Source organism: Schistocerca gregaria, chromosome 1 (genome assembly GCF_023897955.1).
Source record: "Schistocerca gregaria isolate iqSchGreg1 chromosome 1, iqSchGreg1.2, whole genome shotgun sequence".
Classification (NCBI taxonomy): Eukaryota; Metazoa; Arthropoda; class Insecta; order Orthoptera; family Acrididae; genus Schistocerca; species Schistocerca gregaria.
This window is the reverse complement of record NC_064920.1, coordinates 502,320,754-502,339,321: the sequence shown is the minus strand read 5'-3', so window position 1 is coordinate 502,339,321 and position 18,568 is coordinate 502,320,754. Positions and strand designations below refer to the sequence as shown.

Sequence of the window (18,568 nt, the reverse complement as noted above, 5' to 3'; positions counted from 1 at the left end):
TTATGCTTCTCCGGCTTAGAAGTGGGGATGGATGTCTCCAATGGTTGTCGGGGGAGGGGTTGCTCCCAAAGATGGTGCAGGAGCAACAGGGAGGAAAATGCCCCCCACCATCAAGGGGGCAGGTGTAGTCTTCAGGCTCTGTGAGGTGACTTGGGTTGGCAGAGCTGATGGTGCCAGAACTGTTGTAGCAGTGGCGTAAGACAATGTCATACACACAAGATGCAGGCATTCAAATTTTCTCTTAGCCTCAGTGTAGGTCAGTCTGTCCAGGGTCTTGTACTCCATGATTTTTTCCTTTCTTTCTGGAGAACCCTGCCGTCAGGCGAGCAAGGTGAATGGCGAGCTTGGCCCTCCTCCCATGGTGTAGCCAGGGAACAAAAGGTTGCGAGGTTATACGAAGCAGCATTCAAGGATCCTTCACCATTCAAAGAGACAGCTGTTTGAGAACAGCCTGACTTTTGCAGCTTGACACCTTGCACACACTTGTGGCAGAACACAGCGGCTTCCCTCATGAAGTGGGTGGTCACAGTCACCTTACAAAGGGTCTGCCGAACAATGGGAAGACATATGCCTAAAATGCAAGCACCGAAAGCATTGCACAGGTGGAGGGACATATGGCTTCACACCAGATCTGTAGCACACTACCTTGACTTCCTCTGGGAGGGTATCCTCCTCGAAAGCCAGAATAAAGGCACCAGTATCGGTGCGGTTGTCTTTGCAACCCTCCTGCACACGTTGAACACAACGAATGCCATGCCGCTCCAGATTAGTTTGGAGTTCCTCATCAGTTTTCAGGATGAGGTCCCAACGAAAAATTACTCCCTGGACTATATTCAGAGATTGGTGAGGAGTAATAGACATCAGGACAGTGCCAAGACGATCGCAGGCACGAAAAGCTGCAGATTGGATGACAGAAGCAGCTTTGATCAACAGGGAGCCCAACCGCATATTACTAAGAGACTCCACTTCACCAAACTTATCCTCAATATTTTCTACAAAAAACCATGACTCTGTGGCAGTGAATGTGTCCCCATCCATCCTACTACAGACAAGGTTACAGAGAAAGGGTTTCATCTCAAGACGGTGAGCCTGTCCCTCTTTCCATGCTGTAGCCAGGGAACGAAAAGTTGCGAGGTTATACGAAGCAGCATTCAAGGATCCTTCACCATTCGAAGAGACAGATGTTTGAGAACAGTCTGATTTTTGCAGCTTGATATGCTTCATGCACCAAGCATCCACCCTGATAACACCCACTGTGACCAGGGGCTCTCCCCACGGGCGCCAACCATCCACATCAAGGACCATCTGGCACAGCAGCTGTTGCCAGAGTTTAGATACTCCTGAAGAGACAAGCAACCACTCCTTGGAATACATGGGGAGGGAGCAGCTCAGGTATCAGTAGTGTGATCCCTGTGTTGTCAGGGCTTCAGCAATATGGATACACAACAGCCCCACCACATAGACTGGCTATTCGTGCTGGTGACCTAGCAGGTAGGAGGGGCTACAGTGGGGAAGGGAGAGGGGAAGGAAGGGGGGAGAGGAATCTACACCGTAGATGCTATGGAGGGAGTTCTTTCCTACATGGCTCACACTAGAAACAGGAAATTTTGGAGATCAAACCTCAAGTGGAAACCTAAATGCCAAAAAGGATGAAAGAACAGGCAAAAGGAACAAAATTGCATACAACACAGGAAACCAGGTGGATAGCCAGGTCGACATAAATCAAAAAACACCAGATGGGGGAAGGAGGTAGCAACAGGGAACGAGCCAGGATAGGAAGGGAGGGAGCAGTGTGAAGGAAATACAGCCACGTAATGAAGAATGGGTCACAATAGCTTGGGGCCCCATGTGCGCCATGCACAAACTCACAAAAGAACCGTGAGCTCCTGGGGGAGGAGGGTAGAAAACATGGATGGGGGAAATGAATGAAAGGGGAAACCACCTAGTTTGAATACTGCACAGAGTACAGTTTAATCATTGCTAACATTTAACTTGAAAATCATGAAATAAATGTGTACAGGTGGAAGAGACATGGAGATGCAGGAAGATTTCAGGTAGATTCAAAACATTTTCTGGAAAAGATGTCGACGTCAATAATTTATTGGTTACAAACTGCAGACTAAAATTGATGAAACTGCAAACTGGTTTTAGCTATATCTGGAGTGGAAATCATAAAGCACAAGACACAATCTCTCTTCAAACCTGCTGAAAAACTCTGCCACGGCAAATTTTCCTCTTTTTTCTTCTTCAAGAAATGGGTAATAAGTAAAATGCATTTGAAACGTGATCATCTGTCAGTGCACTCACTTTCTGTCTGTCTGTCTGTCTGTCAGTCAGAAAATTAGTGAGTTACAACCTTTCCTATAAACGTTTTCACTAGGTTATTAGTTTCAAATGTTACCAAAAATACCATCTGTTGATGGTGACGGAAAGGTACATACAGCGATATATCTCCTCCTGGTTCTACAAGGTGAAGTGAAATTCGCCCACAAGGTCTTTGCAGCATGACTAGCCACATGCCAGTGATAAAAAAAGAGGCTCTCACAAAAGTTTGTCCGGTGAGTACATCTGGCAGAAAAAGGACGTTAAAGGGTGGCAAGCTGCCAACAATGTAACCACGTGAATGTTAACTACCTCTGTCAGACATATTAGTCATGCTGTACAGTTGGTGTAGCGTGTATAGTTTTGCATTCGCATGCAGGAGGTCGAGGGTTCGATCCTGGGTTTGGTTGCATTATTTTTATTTGCTAATTTCTTTCTGAGAGTTCATACTGTAATTTACGCCTTCTCTTAGGTCACATGTATCCTAAATTTATAACATTTTGTAATGCTGAGCATAACAAATGCGTGGTTAGACAAATAAGAATCAGATAGTTGAAACAAATGACCTGTCACAGGACAGAATAACTACAGAAACAATATCAATTTCGAGATACTAAAGATGATAGCACAATACAATAACACAATGTCTACTTGTCATTTATATTACATCTAATATGAACGCTCAGATGTGGCACGTTAGCAACCAGTGACAACAATAATGTACACATTAATGATAGTATGACATTCACAACAGAGTATGTTGTCCTCAGAACAACAGGCTCTCAAAGCATCTTCCCTACTTGTCCAAGCATTGTGCAACCTGCCAGATCATACAGCTATGGACCCTCCGCAGCACAGGTGCATCAACAATAACAAGAGCAGCATGAACATGTGCTACCAATTCTTCCACATTCATCGGCAGAGTAGAGAACACGCACTCCTTCAGGTGCCCCCAGGAAGAAAACCAGGGGATGTGGGTCAGGTCAACATGGTGGCCATACAACTGAATGTCCACGTCCGAGCCATTTCCCTAGAAATGTTCTGTCCAAATACTGTTGTACATTAATTCCAGAGCATGGATATGCACCATCATATTGGAACCATATCCTCAGCCGAACATGTAGTGGAATATATTCCAGCACATCAAGCAGATAGTTTGACAGGAATGCATGCAGTCAACCGGTCAGGCAACATGTAGGGACCCAAACACCTGTTGCCCAATATACGGCCCAGACGCTAGTACCAAAGCGAACTTGATATCCACAGTTGCAGCTGACATGAGGGTCAACCTCACACCAGTGGTGGGAATTGTGCATATTGAAGACACCCTCACGCACGAATGTTACTTCATCTGACCATATTATGATGTTCATGAAGTCATCGTTGGCTTCCTGTTGTTGTTGAAACCATTGAAAGAATTGCATCCACCGATGGCGATCTGCAGTAAGTATAATATAGGGGTGCAGTCCATGCTAATGCAGCATATTAACGAACATGTGATGAGAGACACGCAGCTGCCTTGCTACGCTTTGTGCCCTTTGCTGAGGTTCTTGGTGTATGACCTCCAGAATAGCTTCTTCAGTAGCTGGAGCACAGCAAGTCTGTGGACAACCTCTAGCATGAGATGGTGGAAGGAGAGAATCTGACTCCCGAAAATGCAAAGCCAGATGACGAAACACGTATTTATCTGGATGGCGTCAACAAGGATATCTAGCAGCATATTCACATGCAGTAACACAATCCCCATTATCAGATGCACCAAGGACCAGAACCATATCCACAAATTTGTCATTTGTGTATGCCATACATCTGCCACACTGGTTTAGAGGCTTGCAATGAAAAAATTCGATGTGTGTACACATGTACATTGAGTGCATTGCGGTTACCAGGCTCAATGTTGAAAGGCATAATTAATGGGATCATGGTGATAACACATACAAATAGTAACAGAGTTTGGACATTATTCGCAAAGCACATTGCTAGCCATACTGGTAACTTAAGGGCCTAATGAATTGTAAGGGACCTGAACAAGGCAAGAATAATAGTTGGTGCCGATCTATGGTACCACTGGAGGGAGGTACAAAGAAAACCGATTTTGCATCTAGCAGATGAAGTAGTGCAAATAAATTCAACCCACAACACAGAAAGAGCTTTTTTCAAAGCTGACCAATCTTCCATTTCTACGATTGTAGTATGTAAGTGCAAATGTTTTCCAGAGGACCTGCTGCAATCGCTGTTGATGATTAAAGATGCCAGACACCGTACCACCTGGACTACATTTACCAAATAAAAAACATATGCCTCAAACCAGCATCTAATCAATCTCCTGCATGCTAACCCAAAACTCTATCCACTGCACCAACTGTACCGCACAACCAAGATGTGCTGACAGTCGCAGGTATCAGCTATAATGGGAACAGGCATGCTGTTTTACCATAGTTAATTTTTTAAAATTTCTTTAAATTTTAAGTTTTAAAAATCTTTCAGAGGTTTAAGTACTTTTACCATACTGTAAAGAAATTATTCTGCTTGTTTCCTAATTCTGAAGATGGTTGTTGGCCAACTGAGACCAGTTATCTAGTTACTACTTGACTGAACCACAATTAAGACTTTTAATATTTGGAATACTCAAACATTGTTGACCAACTATATTTGATTAACGGAAACAAGCTCACATACAACAATAAAGGGGACAAAAAACCAATTGTGTTCTACTTTAAGTAATTTAAAAAAAACTATGGGAAACCTAAATCGGGATGGCTGGATGGATATTTGAAGTCCGCTACGCCCAGTGTATTAACCACTGCATGTTCTCACTCAGTGGTAAACTCCCATGCCAGGTCAGCAGTGAAGTATCAAGAAAGTACGCATATTTGTTACCATCTGTCTATATCGTATCTTTGTGAAACATGGCTGGTTGTTGTTATGTGGTTTAGATCACCATTTGCATCCAATAGTGGCCCAAACCATCATATTTGGCATATGACAACAACACTGCTCTGAAATGCAGATCGGCAGACAGCAGTAACGATGGTACATTCTACACTTAGAGAAGTTGTAGTGTGGCTTGTTCAAAAACACTACATCCTGCAACCCATCACACCAATTTTGCCATTCACATACACATATTGTCACAAAGCAAACTATGGGCAATACATAATTTAACCCCCAGGTGGAAGAAAATGCTGTGAAGCACAACATATCTGACTCTGGCCTCCTTCCCTCTCTGACTTTCTTTTCTGTGTGAATCACCTTATCATTTTCGGCTACGCAAACCACCTTCCTTCACCTTTGACGGATGTATAAAACCATCTACCTACATCAAATCATACGACTATCAACATTACCCCCACTTCGATAGTAGCTGTCCCTTCCACTCCTCGGAAATGCACAAATGAGAAAAGTCTATAGAGTACATCCTTCATTCATAATATCCTCCTAGCCTCAATCTATGGTACTCCTTATGTTACATATGTAGTGTGTAAGTTTTTTCCTTGGTTTCTCACCTCCCTTGTTATGAATTTGCGGAACTCAAAAGATTGTGTGTGTGTCGAGTATTTTTTGTCAACCTTATTGGTCATAGGTGCAGCAGCTGTGGAGCACTGTCTAATATTATGTTTGATTTGGCTGTTGTATTCTATGTCTTTTGGTAAAATGAGCGATGAGGTACTTCTTGGGCCACCGGCGGGCACTACATATGGCCCATCATCAGCATAGGAAGTGAAACCTATGAGGTGACCTTTTTATTTAGTTGCTCAGTAGGAACACAAAGCATAGTATACTGGCTGCAGCATAAAGCATAGTAACAGGCTGCAACATAAAGCATAGTATACTGGCTGCAACATATGAGAGGGGGACTTTTTCCCCTTCCTCTCTAGTAGACATCTATAGGTGGATTAGTGCTCACTTTCCTCACACCTCCATTTAAAATCTGCAACGAAAAAGAGCACTCATTGTATTTGCATCCCGTTTCTTACACCCATCTGCCACAATTTTTTCCCCCTTTTTTATTTGTATTAACAACCTGAGCTGGTTGCCATGGAGGTGATTATTCTGTTTGAGATGTCAAATTATGTTGAGCTCAGAATTTGTTCTAAGATTTAACAACAAAAGGATGACAAGGGTATTACTTATTTGAGAGGCCTACAGTACAATATGGTTAAAAGTGGGTCTAATTCGACCACAAATTCATTATACAATCTGATAGGAATTCCATCAGGCCCTGGAGCTTCGTTCAATTCTACCAATTTCAGCTGTTTCTAAACACCGCTAACATCAATAGCTCTTATCATGTGCCTTTGCAGTGCTGTAAGAATTAAAGTGGTACAATAACCCTGAATTTTCCTTTGTAAAGGAGCATCTAGAAATAGAGTGCATCATTTCTGCTTTCGCTTAGCTGCTCTTAAATTCAGTTCCTGTATCATCCAAGAGTGCCTGGACGCAAACTCTGGTACCACTAACAATCTTTATTACAACTAAAATTTCTTTGGTTTTTGTAAGACATTCTACAGTACTACTCTGCTGTAGTATGCATAGTTGATGAAGGCTTCATGCGTTGTTCTCTCGACAGCAAAATATGCTTGATTTAGCATATCCCTACTTATAGCCCTATGCTTCATTTTACACATTATTAGATAGCAGCTTCTGTTTCTTTACAGTGACTATATACAATGGAAGCTCTCTCTTATCATGAACTGTTCTACTAAGTACATATTTACCAAGTGCATGGTCAAAAGCTATTTTTGTACCAATCAAAACAAATCAATTGAAGCCCATACTTTGTTCATAGGGTCTGAACAATGCTAACTGATGTCACTGAGCAGATTTGCTGCTCTTTCTCTTGCATATGATAACTAAGTACATTTACTATTAAGAATTTAGCAGACCTGGTAGTAGTACAATAGGGTTTAACATATGTCCTCTTAAGGCCCCATAACATTTAAGAGCAACAGAGCCTCAGTATTTTTAACTTGGGTTAAATGGTCACACCAATCAAAAGATACACCATTTTGTATGTGATATAATCTACAAATACATGATGGGTTTGAAGAGTGTCATTAAATTCATCCACTTTGAGCACTAATACTATCAATCAATATGGAGACAGCCATCATAAAATCACACTCATTTTAATCATCAAAAACAATGGGACCTCCCCTGGAAAATCTGTCTCAGGCAGGGGAAGAATTGTTGTTATGCCTTAAAACGTATTGAAAAGATGACAATAGCAGACCACAGTGGAAAACAGAGGTATTTACTCAGAAAAGTGAAAACACCCATGTAATGCTCAACAGAGTAAAAGAAACCTAAAAGCAGGTAAAGCTTCCAATTTCTACATCAATTTATGTTAACAGCAATGTTGAATTGCGACAAAGACATTGAAATTAACTATAAAACAAGGAGTTTCACTGATAGAAGAAAGGTAGCATATGTTAAAGAATAACTTACTGTTACCGGAATATCAAAAATGTAAGGAAAAGATAGATTGCCACTTCCCATAAAAATGAAATTAAGTTACAGACAGGCACAACTAAATGACACTTACACAGCAGCTTTCGATCGAAGCCTTTGTCAGTAGCAAATTATCTTTTCCATACATTGTTGATATTCCAATCGGGAGTTTCCATTGTGATTTTACTTTTACAGGAAGTTTTGAGAGACATTTCAAAATACCACATGCATGCTTAAAGAGATACACAGGGCTAATAGTATTTTGACACAGTAAACAGGAACTGTAACTTTTTGCTTTGAGGAATAAAATGCTACATTTCCAAAATACTCGTCAGATCCATAGCCTGCTTCATAAATCAGTGAACCACTGTCGTCAGTTCAGAAACAAGAAATTTCTTACCCTCCCCACCAGTAACGGAACTGGGTAATACAAATGATTGAAATATGTGAATTTTTTCAATGAAGACCATTCAGTATTCGAGCAGATAAATCACAAGATAGTATAAATTGAAATAACAGGTCTCTCTAAGAACATTTAACACAGTGCATGTAACAATACAGATCAATATGCTAAGGATATTTTTGACCTGTCATTAAATACCCGATTTAAAAATACTAACAATACGCACAGAATGTTAATAGTCCTCTAAAAAATATCCGGGAAGTTACAAATGTCACTGGTTTTCTATCTAATAGGCTACAGAACAATGATACCTATATATTTGTAGGGATCTTACGTTTCAGCACACTATTAAGTCTCGTATATACATTCAAAAAGCAAAAATACAATACGGTTCCCACACATCCAAAGTAATACTAAAATGCTTAAGACATCATAGCAATTTAACTACAAAGAATTAACAATAACTTTTTCTTTGATTAAAATTTGGATGATATGAACACAAACATAACGGATAGGCAACAAAAAAATAAATTAACATACGTAAACGAACTACACAGCACAAAATATCTGCAAATATGTGTATACATTGCACCGTGTAAACATACCTCGTAAGAACTGGGACTGGATCATACAAAGAATTCTGGTGTTCCTCTTCCCATGAACGCAAACAGTACATTATTTCACTTATATCTGTAGTGGACTCCATTCTTCTCTTTATATATTACGCAATTATTCCCTTAATGTTTGCAATCAGCTGCATCCGTGAAATTGTAAACACAAATTACTTTGTTGGTTAAACAACATTACGGAAAACGTTAAATATGCTGGCATTAAAATTCTGTCAAATACATGAACTAATATAAAACTGCAGGCATTTGCTATCTTCAACGCCTAAATGAAAAATGCCAATAACACAAGGAAAAAATGACTTAACCTAAATACGAACTCACAGTATCACATTATAAGGCAACAAATTTTTATCAGTTTTTGTAGTAGTCCATCAAACTTGATAATTTACTAACTGACAAGCATTTCCAAAAGTTGTAACATCACTTGTATTCTCAAAACCAACACCACCGCTACACTACACAATACATCACGTTGTGAGCGGCAAAAACAATTGCTAAGCGCAATTCGTATGTGTATATTGCACCACGAAAATATAACTAGGTAAATTGCAACCTTCCGGGCAGTTTTTGAAATTTGAAAGTGCTGTTATTGTAAAGCTTCTCATAGGTATTAAATTTATAATAGCTATAGTAATCATTTAATTCATTTTCGCACGTTTTTCGAGGTAAACCAGAGATATTTGGCAATGGAGACGGATGTTGATCCCGGATTCATGGCCAACACAAGATATTGTTAGTACACACACACACACACACACACACACACACATGGAAAACGCAAAAGTCCTGTCAACATACATACAACATACCGACACAGCAAAAGAAAGAGACTGATGTATGGTATTATGTCACTCTACGACAACTAAAAACGGAAAATATAAAACATGACTAAATTAGAAAGAATTATTGCCAGAGGCAAAAGCTGTGATTTATCATCAATTGCCTCATGATTCGGATTCTCGTCTGCTTTGTTTTCCCGTTGATTTACATAAAACGTTAGAGGTAATTATCCGGATGACCTCTTAAATAGACCACTGTAGCTTTCTCTGTTTTTTTCATCAATCTTCTGACTTGCTACTGTTAGAGTAGCACTTGCAACCTACGTCCTCAATTTTTTGCAGGATGTGTTCCAATCTTTGTCTTCCTCTACTGTTTTTGCTCTCTACAGCTCCCTCTAGTACCAAGGAAGAAATTCACCCTGTCCCTTCTCCTTATAGTGTTTTTCACATATTCATTCCCTCTCCGATTCTGTGCAGAACCTCCTCATTCCTTACCTTATCAGTCCACATAATTTTCAACATTCGTCTGTAGCACGAAGTCTCAAACGCTTCGACTCTCTTCTGTTCCAGTTTTCCCACTGACCATGTTTTACTACCATACAATACTGTGCTCCACACCTATATTCTCAGAAATTTCTTCCTCAAATTAAGGTCTATGTTGATACTAGTAGACTTCTGTTGGCCAGGAATGCCCTTTTTGCCATTGGTAGCCTGCTTTTGATGTCCTCCTTGCTCTGTCCATCATTGGTTATTTTACTGCCTAGATAGCAGAATTCCGTAACTTCATCTATTTCGTGACCACCATCTCTGATGTTAGGTTTGTCGGTTATTTTACTGCCTGGATAGCAGAATTCCATAACTTCTTCTACTTCGTGACCACCAACTCTGATGTTAAGTTTCTCGCTGGAATGAAATTTTCACTCTGCAGCGGAGTGTGCACTGATCTGAAACTTCCTGGCAGATTGAAACTGTGTGCTGAACCGAGACTCGAACTCGGGACCTTTGCTTTTAGCGGGCATGTGCTCTACCACCTGAGCTACCCAATCACGACTCACGCCCCGTCCTCACAGCTTTAATTCCGCCAGTACCTCGTCTCCTACCTCCCAAACTTCACAGAAGCTCTCCTCCATACCTTGCAGAACTAGCACTCCTGGAAGAAAGGATATTGCGGAGACATGGCTTAGCCACAGCCTAGGGCATATTTCCAGAAAGACATTCTAGAAACGTCCCCGAGGCTGTGGCTAAGCCATGGGGGGGGGGGGGGGAGGGGCTACGTAACAACAACAATAACAATAACATTAAAATTCAAAGGTAATCGAGCCGATCAGGATCGATGTATAGAAAAAAATCAAAGCTTCCCGCACAAAAGACTGAAAAGTGGACATTCTTGAGAAGAGATTAGAGCTAGTCTGGTGTGTAACACGAAAGGCCGTGACTCAATTTTGTGCTTGTGATAAGTAATATGAATAAAGTAATTATTGTGTATCAAATAGGGTATTCGATTGTCATTAGTTATTATCTGCTAATATCAGATCATCACTACAAGTACGATAGTGAACAGAGGATATTCAACTGCAATACAGGAATGTGGTTTGCTGTGCTGTCGGGTAAAACAAGACGGTTGGTTGGTTGATTCGGGGGAGGAGACCAAACAGCGAGGTCATTGGGCCAATCGTATTAGGAGAGGATGGGGAATGTAGTTGGCCGTACCCTTTCAAAGGAACCATCCCAGCATTTGCCTGAAGCGATTTAGGGACATCACGGAAATCTAAATGAGTATGGCCGGACACGTGTTTGATACGTCGTTCTGCCGAATGCGTGTCCAGTGTGCTATCCACCCGCCACCTCGCTCGGTAGTAAAACAAGACACACAAGTACAGTACGTGCTGATAGCATAAAACGTGAAGGAGAGAACGAAACATAACAATTTACTACATGAAATTCCACGGAAATACGATAACAACCCCTAGGTGCGATCTTTTAAAGATAAAACTTTATTTATTTGTTTATTTATTTGATAATTGATATATATGGCAAACGAACACAGACGTCGCAGACGCAGAAAGCGTTAGCAAGAGAAAGGGCGGGGGGGGGGGGGGGGGGAGTATGCCCTCTCTTGGAAGCTGGAGGTACAGATCTTTCGCTCACTACAAATTTCTCGCGAACTTTCGTCAATTGTTATCTGCGATATTACTAAAATGCAGATTTAGAGTGTACTGGGCAATGCTTTGGCTGTAGCAGTTACTACATAATCCCGCCGATCATGGGGCATTACGCCATTTCATTGGTATGGCGGCGGTTTCGACGCTGTCCTACAGCCAAGGTGAATGTGAATCTTTAAATAATGTAACCGGAATAAAGTTTCCGATACTTTCTCTGTCACTTCCTTGCATAGTCCTTATCAAGATGCAAAAGAAGACTGATCGAACGCCATGGAGCATGGAGACGGAGATAAATCACGAACGCCCTAGCTTGGCTCTAGTGTACCTGCTGTAAATCTCCCAGTGCCTACAAGGATGGCCCCTCCCTGTGCTGCACAGTTTAATCGCAACCAAGCACGGCCTTGGCTGGCGTTGGACTGCCCCTGCATCCGCCCCTCCCCCTTTCCCTCCTCCAACACAGATTATACATCTTCGTCAAGTTCAAAAGAATTCTATGTTTCGTAATTGACATACTACCAATGTATCAAAATAGTGTTACTACAGCAGACCCACTGTTGTAATGCTTGATTGTTAGCCACAATAACGAGTAGAAAGGGTGCGGAGAGGCGCTGAGAAACAATAAATCGCTTACCTATTAATTTACGCATGAGGAATAGTAATGTATGGACAATAGATTTTACTGTAGCGCTTCAGTATCATAGCACTTAGTTCCTTCTACTCCGATGCAGGCATAATTTTCTGAGACGTGCTCTAGTGGCCATAGTCGAATCACAACGGGTATATAATTGAATTATATTACATCAAAAGTAGTTTCGGAAACACCTTACTTTATTTTTTTCATTTTATCTGTGATAACAAAATTGCAGGTGACAGTTTTCCAGTTACCTTCTAATGTTTTGCGAGGGGCCGGTCGAGGCGCGGGGCAACTGTGTTGTTGCGGCTCTCATCACTACAGTAGTTCATGATTTACGAAGAATACACTTGAAAGCTTACTGAGTCTACATTCAGCTTTACACGCCAAAGCTATTGTAGCAGGCCCCTAAAGAACACGGTCACGCTTTATTGGAGGTGGAAATAATATCTGTGGACCCAAATACATCAATAGAGAAGAAAAAAATATGTGATTTCTATATCCAGTAACTGGGACTTTCTCAAACAATGTGGGGTGCAACGCAGTGCAACATGAAATCAAAGAGTTACAAATCCACCACCCCAGTTGGAAAGGCAGCACGATGTTGTGTCGAATTGTGGAGACGAGAACCACTTTGTTCCGGTCCTAGGTTTTGTTAAAAGTCGTTTCTACTGGCAAGTTACAGGCTTATTCTGCGATGTTTCCAACATTTATCTGCTTTAATGCTGGCTTGGATTATAATTTTCCAAAACAAACCGAAAAAGGTATCTCTCAAAAAACATTTTGCTTAATTCTTATTGTGCTAGTTAACATTAAGTAATAGAAATAAATATTGCAATAAAGACATTTATGTACTCAGATGTGAAGTTCTGCGAGCAAATACATTGTTATTGATGGTATCAGAACTGAATAAGCGTTTTTTAGTTTAGTTCTTGTTGTTCCACAATGAAAAGAATTAACCCTTTCACTGTGCGTTTAATATGAGTGGCCGACTACCATGTGTGCATAATTTTCAAGGGATGCGTATGCATCTGAGTCTAGGAGTCTATCGTTATCATGGAGAAAAAAGAAAACCCAGAACGCTGTATTAAGGCGTTAAATCGTGTCTTCAATCATTAACGAAAAATATTTTTTTCACAAAAAATACTTAAGGTATTACACTAATAAAACTTCGAAGTTCGGTATCTTTCGAAACAAAAATTCGTATATTATGTTTCGCACAGGCAATACACATTTCCTGGGCGGTCTTTTTCTTTGATGTTCCTGGGATTAGCGAGATAAAGCCGCGCTCTGTCCGGCGTAAGGGTTTATCACCGTCAGCCGATCTCCTTCCTCTGTTTGCGGCTGGTGGTGAATCTCTAGGATCTCCTTGATGCGTTTTTACTGCAAACGAGATATTGAAACATTTCTTCCTGTCTGTTTTATATAATTCAAGTGCGTTCAGCAGAGACAGGTCCACCAAATGAAAAAATACTTTTTATACCATTTTACTGTTTATGTACACATTCTACTGAACTTCGCTCTTGTCGACGGCCTCATATTTTCAGTGTAGCTTGCGACGCTAGCTGATTTTATTTTTGTTTCTGTCAGTTTTGTTAATAAGAAAATCACGCCAAGTTGGTGTTCCAATTGCCGGCACAAAGTGAGTGACCTTTACCAAGGCAGAGTTTAATTAAGTAAGAACAATACCTCGAGGTACTCCAATATTTACACCAAAATCAGTTTTTTTCACGTCCGTTGTTGCCTTCACATTAGCATTAAAATCAAGAATATATACAGTTTCAAAATCATACAACACAAAAACTTGTCGCCAAATCTATGCCGTCTGGATGGAATGGAACGTCTGAAGAAAACCTGACATTTGTAGAGAACTAAACTTACGTCAGTGCACCAATTTTTAAAAGGATGGAAAACATCTGGACATGCTGTTCTTAGATGATTCACAATTCGCTTACATTCCAGATTTTGTCATCTCCAGGGTCTTTTCTGTTGTCAACAAAGTGTAACATTCTTCGTAAATTGGCATAATATGTGTGAACATTGGAGAAGACAATGATGGGTCGTTGGTCCAACAGCCGTGTAGCTACTTTTTTCTCACTAGAGTCATCAGAAAATGTACGGCAATCAAACAGTAAATTTCATCACTTTTTGTATTTTACCAACGTCACAATCTCGATTTTTCACTGGCGTTGTTGCAAAGGTGCTCGTAATACAGATTCCCTTACTCAGATTTGTAATTTACAATTTCTTGACTCCAAATTTTGGATCGGATTCTTTCCATCTAAAATAATCTGTTTCGAGTCTTTTAGCAGATTTGTCAGGCTTGTTCTCAGGGTCTTCTTCGGAATCGGTGGAAGAAACTATGGTGACGTCAAAATCTGAATCTGCATTTACTGGTCCAGTGTTTGCTGATTCACTGATACTTTGAATATTTGTGGTAATGGATTCATCTATAGGCTCATAGGCACCACTATCTGTCCAACCATAATCAGCTGTTTAGGGCGTGATGATGTCCTCGCAGTTACTTTGATTTAGAAGACATGGCAGCTCCTTTTTTTTTTTTTTTTTTTTTTTTGTAAAGGGTCGTCATGTCACTTTATTCGGTATTAGGGAAAGCGCAGTACACAAATAGATAATGTTTACATCTAAAGAAAATTCAGCATTCAATAAGTCGTTCAGGTAATTCCTAATATTCCAACAGTTGTTCCACATTTTGTGCAACAATCATCTCCGACTCTATACGACTGTAGCAGAGAACCGCTGCAAATATTTTTCATAGCAAGTCGTATATATACGTCTTGAGTATTGAAACGGTTAGCTTATAACACGTCTGGAGAGGTGAAAGTGGTTAATCAGACGTGTTTTGTTGGTTACTTTTGTTGCTGTCAGACAGGGTTCTCTTGTCACTTTTATTTTTTCCGTTTCGTATTTTCTATTTTCAGTGTAAACATAACATAACTGACATTAACAATTATCGTGGCATTTCTATGGTACCTCAGGTTTACAATGTATTCTCCGAAGCACTGCAGGTTAAACGGTAGACCACCAACCTGGTGAATGTCGAGGTGAATTCATGGAAAGGGAGAACTTGCGTTTAACAGAGTTTGGAACCTGAAAAAGAATGTTGGAAAATTTCATCGCGAAGGTTCCGGTAGTGGTCTTCGTCGACTTAAACGAACCTTATGATTCTGTCGATCGGAAAATATTGTTTTACATCTTGAAAGAATTTGGAATGGGCCCGTATAGAGTGGATATTATAAAGCAAACTCTTGAAACCGACATTTTCAAAAGAAAAACTACGAGAGAAATCTGCAAAGAGTTTTTAATTAAAACTAGAGCCAGAAAGGGTGTTTTCATCATTTAACAACAGACTATGATAAAACAGAAGAATTGGACGGTATCAGACACCTTGCTGAAATAGTGTGGATGGAAACGAGCGAGAAAGAAGTGAACAACAGCGTGCGAAAAGAGATGCAGCTTTCCGTAGGACGCATGTCCTAGACAAGAAAATCTAAATTCAGGCATTATAACACAGTGATCAAAATAGAATGTTTGTACGCAAGTGAATAACTCAGAACTCTAGGAAAGACTAGACTGAGAGAAGCCTAGAAGTTTGAGCACCAGATTCTTCACAAAATAATGGGCCGCAGGATAACGGACATTATAGACTTCGGGGAAGAAAAGATTTAGACAGGATATGAACGAATGAAAGAGAATAAGGAAACGACGATTGAAATTCTATGGACATTTCTTCAGAATAGATGCAACCCAACTAATGAATCATATTTTTAATATATTGAACAACAAATTTAAAGTCTCTGATAAAATATTCAAGGAAGTGAGGAAGACCTCAAGAGTATTGATGTGAATCAGTACGACATCTCTAGCCAATCAAAATACGGCTCCGAACAAAAGCAGAACAGTGGCTGGATATAAGAGAGATGACACGCTGCCAGAGAAAGAATGAAACGTTCTTGGGCTGCAAACAAGGCTTCCGAAAGTGTCTTAAAGTTACTTGAAGTGGTCCCTAATCGCCCAAAACGAAAGAAAAAAGTTGTATATAAATAAAAATATATTATGTGGCTATCTCTTTAGAAACACTTGATTAAATCATAAGAAGGATGTAATTTCAGATCACTGAATCAAAAACGTAGTGTGTATCTCTGTGTGTGTTTGAAATTTATGGACGCTCAACGGCGAGGTTATCAGCGTCCTTGCAAATCTAAAAGAAAAGAATGTCGGTAAGATGCCTGAAAACGTTAGCACACAGGGAGGAGTAAACCTACGAAATGACACTCAGTCCACCTCGCTCGTGCTGATCTACAAAATAACTGTTTCACGAGTGTTAATACAACAGAGAAAGAGTGAAAGCATCTTCCGACTGGTCTGATGCAGTCTGCCACAAATTCCTTTCCTGTGCCAACCTTTTCATCTCAGATCTGTCTTTCTATACAGTTTTTATCCTCTACAGCTCCCCTGACGCCTTAGCAGATGTCCTGTCAATCTGTCCCGTATTCTTGTTGGTGATTTCCATTTTTTCCTTTCCTCGCCGATTCTGCGGAGAGCTTCCTCATTTCTTACCTTATCAATTTTCAACATTCTTCTGTAGCCCCACAGTTCAAAGTTTCGATTCTGTTCTGTTCTGGTTTTCCCACACTCCATGTTTCACTACCACACAATGCTAAGTGCCAAACGCACATACTCAGAAATTTCTTCCTAAAATTAAACCTAGGTTTGATGCTAGCAGACTTCTCTTGGACAGGAGTGTCTTTTGTGTCAGTGCAAGTCTACTTTTTACGTCCTCTTTACTCCGTCCGGGAGGGCATGTGTGGCCGAGGGGGTCTAGGCGCTTCAGTCCGGAACCGAGCTACCGCTACGGTCGCAGGTTCGAATCCTGCCTCGGGAATGGATGTGTGTGATGTCCTTAGGTTATTTAGGTTTAAGTAGTTCTAATTTCTAGAGGACTGATGACCTCAGATGTTAAGTTCCATAGTGCTCAGAGCCATTTGAACCATACTCCGTCCGTCATGGGTTATTTTGCTACCTAGATAGCAGAATTCCCTAACTTCGTCTATTTTATGATCCCCAATTGTAATGTTAAGTTCCACGCTGTTCTCATTTCTGCTGCTTCTCACTATTTTCGTCTTTCTTCGATTTACTCTCAATCCATACACTGTGCTCATTAGACTGTTCATTCCATTCAACACGGCCTGTAGTCCCTCTTCATTTTCACTGAGGACTGCAATGTCATCAGCGAATCTTATTATTGGTAGTACTTCTCACTGAATTTTAATCCCGCTCTTTAATGCTTCTTTCATTTCTCTCATTGCTTCTTCGATGTATAGATTGAACAGCTTGGGTGAAAGATTACATCTCCATCTCACATTCTTTTTAATCCGAACACTTCATTTTTGTTCTTCCAGACTTATTGTTTCCGCTTGGCTTTCGTATGTAATGTGTATCACCGGCCTTTCCTTAAAGCTTACCCTTGTTTTTCTCAGAATTTCGAGTATCTTGCACTATTTTACATTGTAGAGCGGTTTTTTCAGACCAACAGGCCCTGTGAAACTGTCTTGATTTTTCTTCAGTCTTATCAAACGCAATGTCAGACCTACGCCCTGGTGCCTTTACCTTTCCGAATGCCAAACTGATAGTCACCTGACACATTCTCAATTTTCTCTTCCATTCTTCCTTATGTTATTCCTGTCAGCATCTTGGATGCATGAACTATTAAGCTGATTGTGCGATAATTCTCAGACTAGTCAGATGATGCTATCTTCGGAATTGTGTGGATGAAGTTTTGCTGAAACTCTGATGGTATATCGCAGTCTCACACGTCCTAAATGCGAGTCGCAGCTTATTGTCTGTCACTTGCAGCCACTCCTCTCCCACCGACGCATGACTATAATTCAACAGCGAGGCAATAGTAGGCAGAGTCATGGCAGACTGAACTGAGGACCTCGACACGCCTCACCGGCTGCTACATCAGCCCATTCCTTTTCGCAATACGCATGTGCCCTGGCACCAAGCAGAAAGAGACTTCCTTCCCCAGCCTTTGTAGTCAGAGAAGGACGTCTTGGATATTCTGGATTACTTTATCTGCTGGGTATAAACATTGTAGAGAGTGAGTGGCACTCAGGGAATCGGAATAGGCACGCAATTTAGCACCTGCAACACATCTCATCTGCTGT

General features: G+C 40.7%; 1 protein-coding gene across 1 annotated transcript in view; it reads right to left on the bottom strand.

The window, feature by feature from the left end:
- The window catches only part of LOC126354168 (DDB1- and CUL4-associated factor 1-like), a 220,311-nt gene extending 210,818 nt beyond the window's left edge, over positions 1–9,493 (bottom strand). The window contains exons 1-2 of the mRNA XM_050003600.1: positions 9,127–9,493; positions 8,782–8,930 (exon numbers count right to left, since the gene is read on the bottom strand). Coding sequence (XP_049859557.1) covers positions 8,782–8,882 — 101 coding nt within the window. The 5' untranslated portion in view covers positions 8,883–8,930; positions 9,127–9,493. The remainder of the gene's footprint in view (positions 1–8,781; positions 8,931–9,126) is intronic.
- Between the last annotated feature and the right edge of the window lie 9,075 nt (positions 9,494–18,568).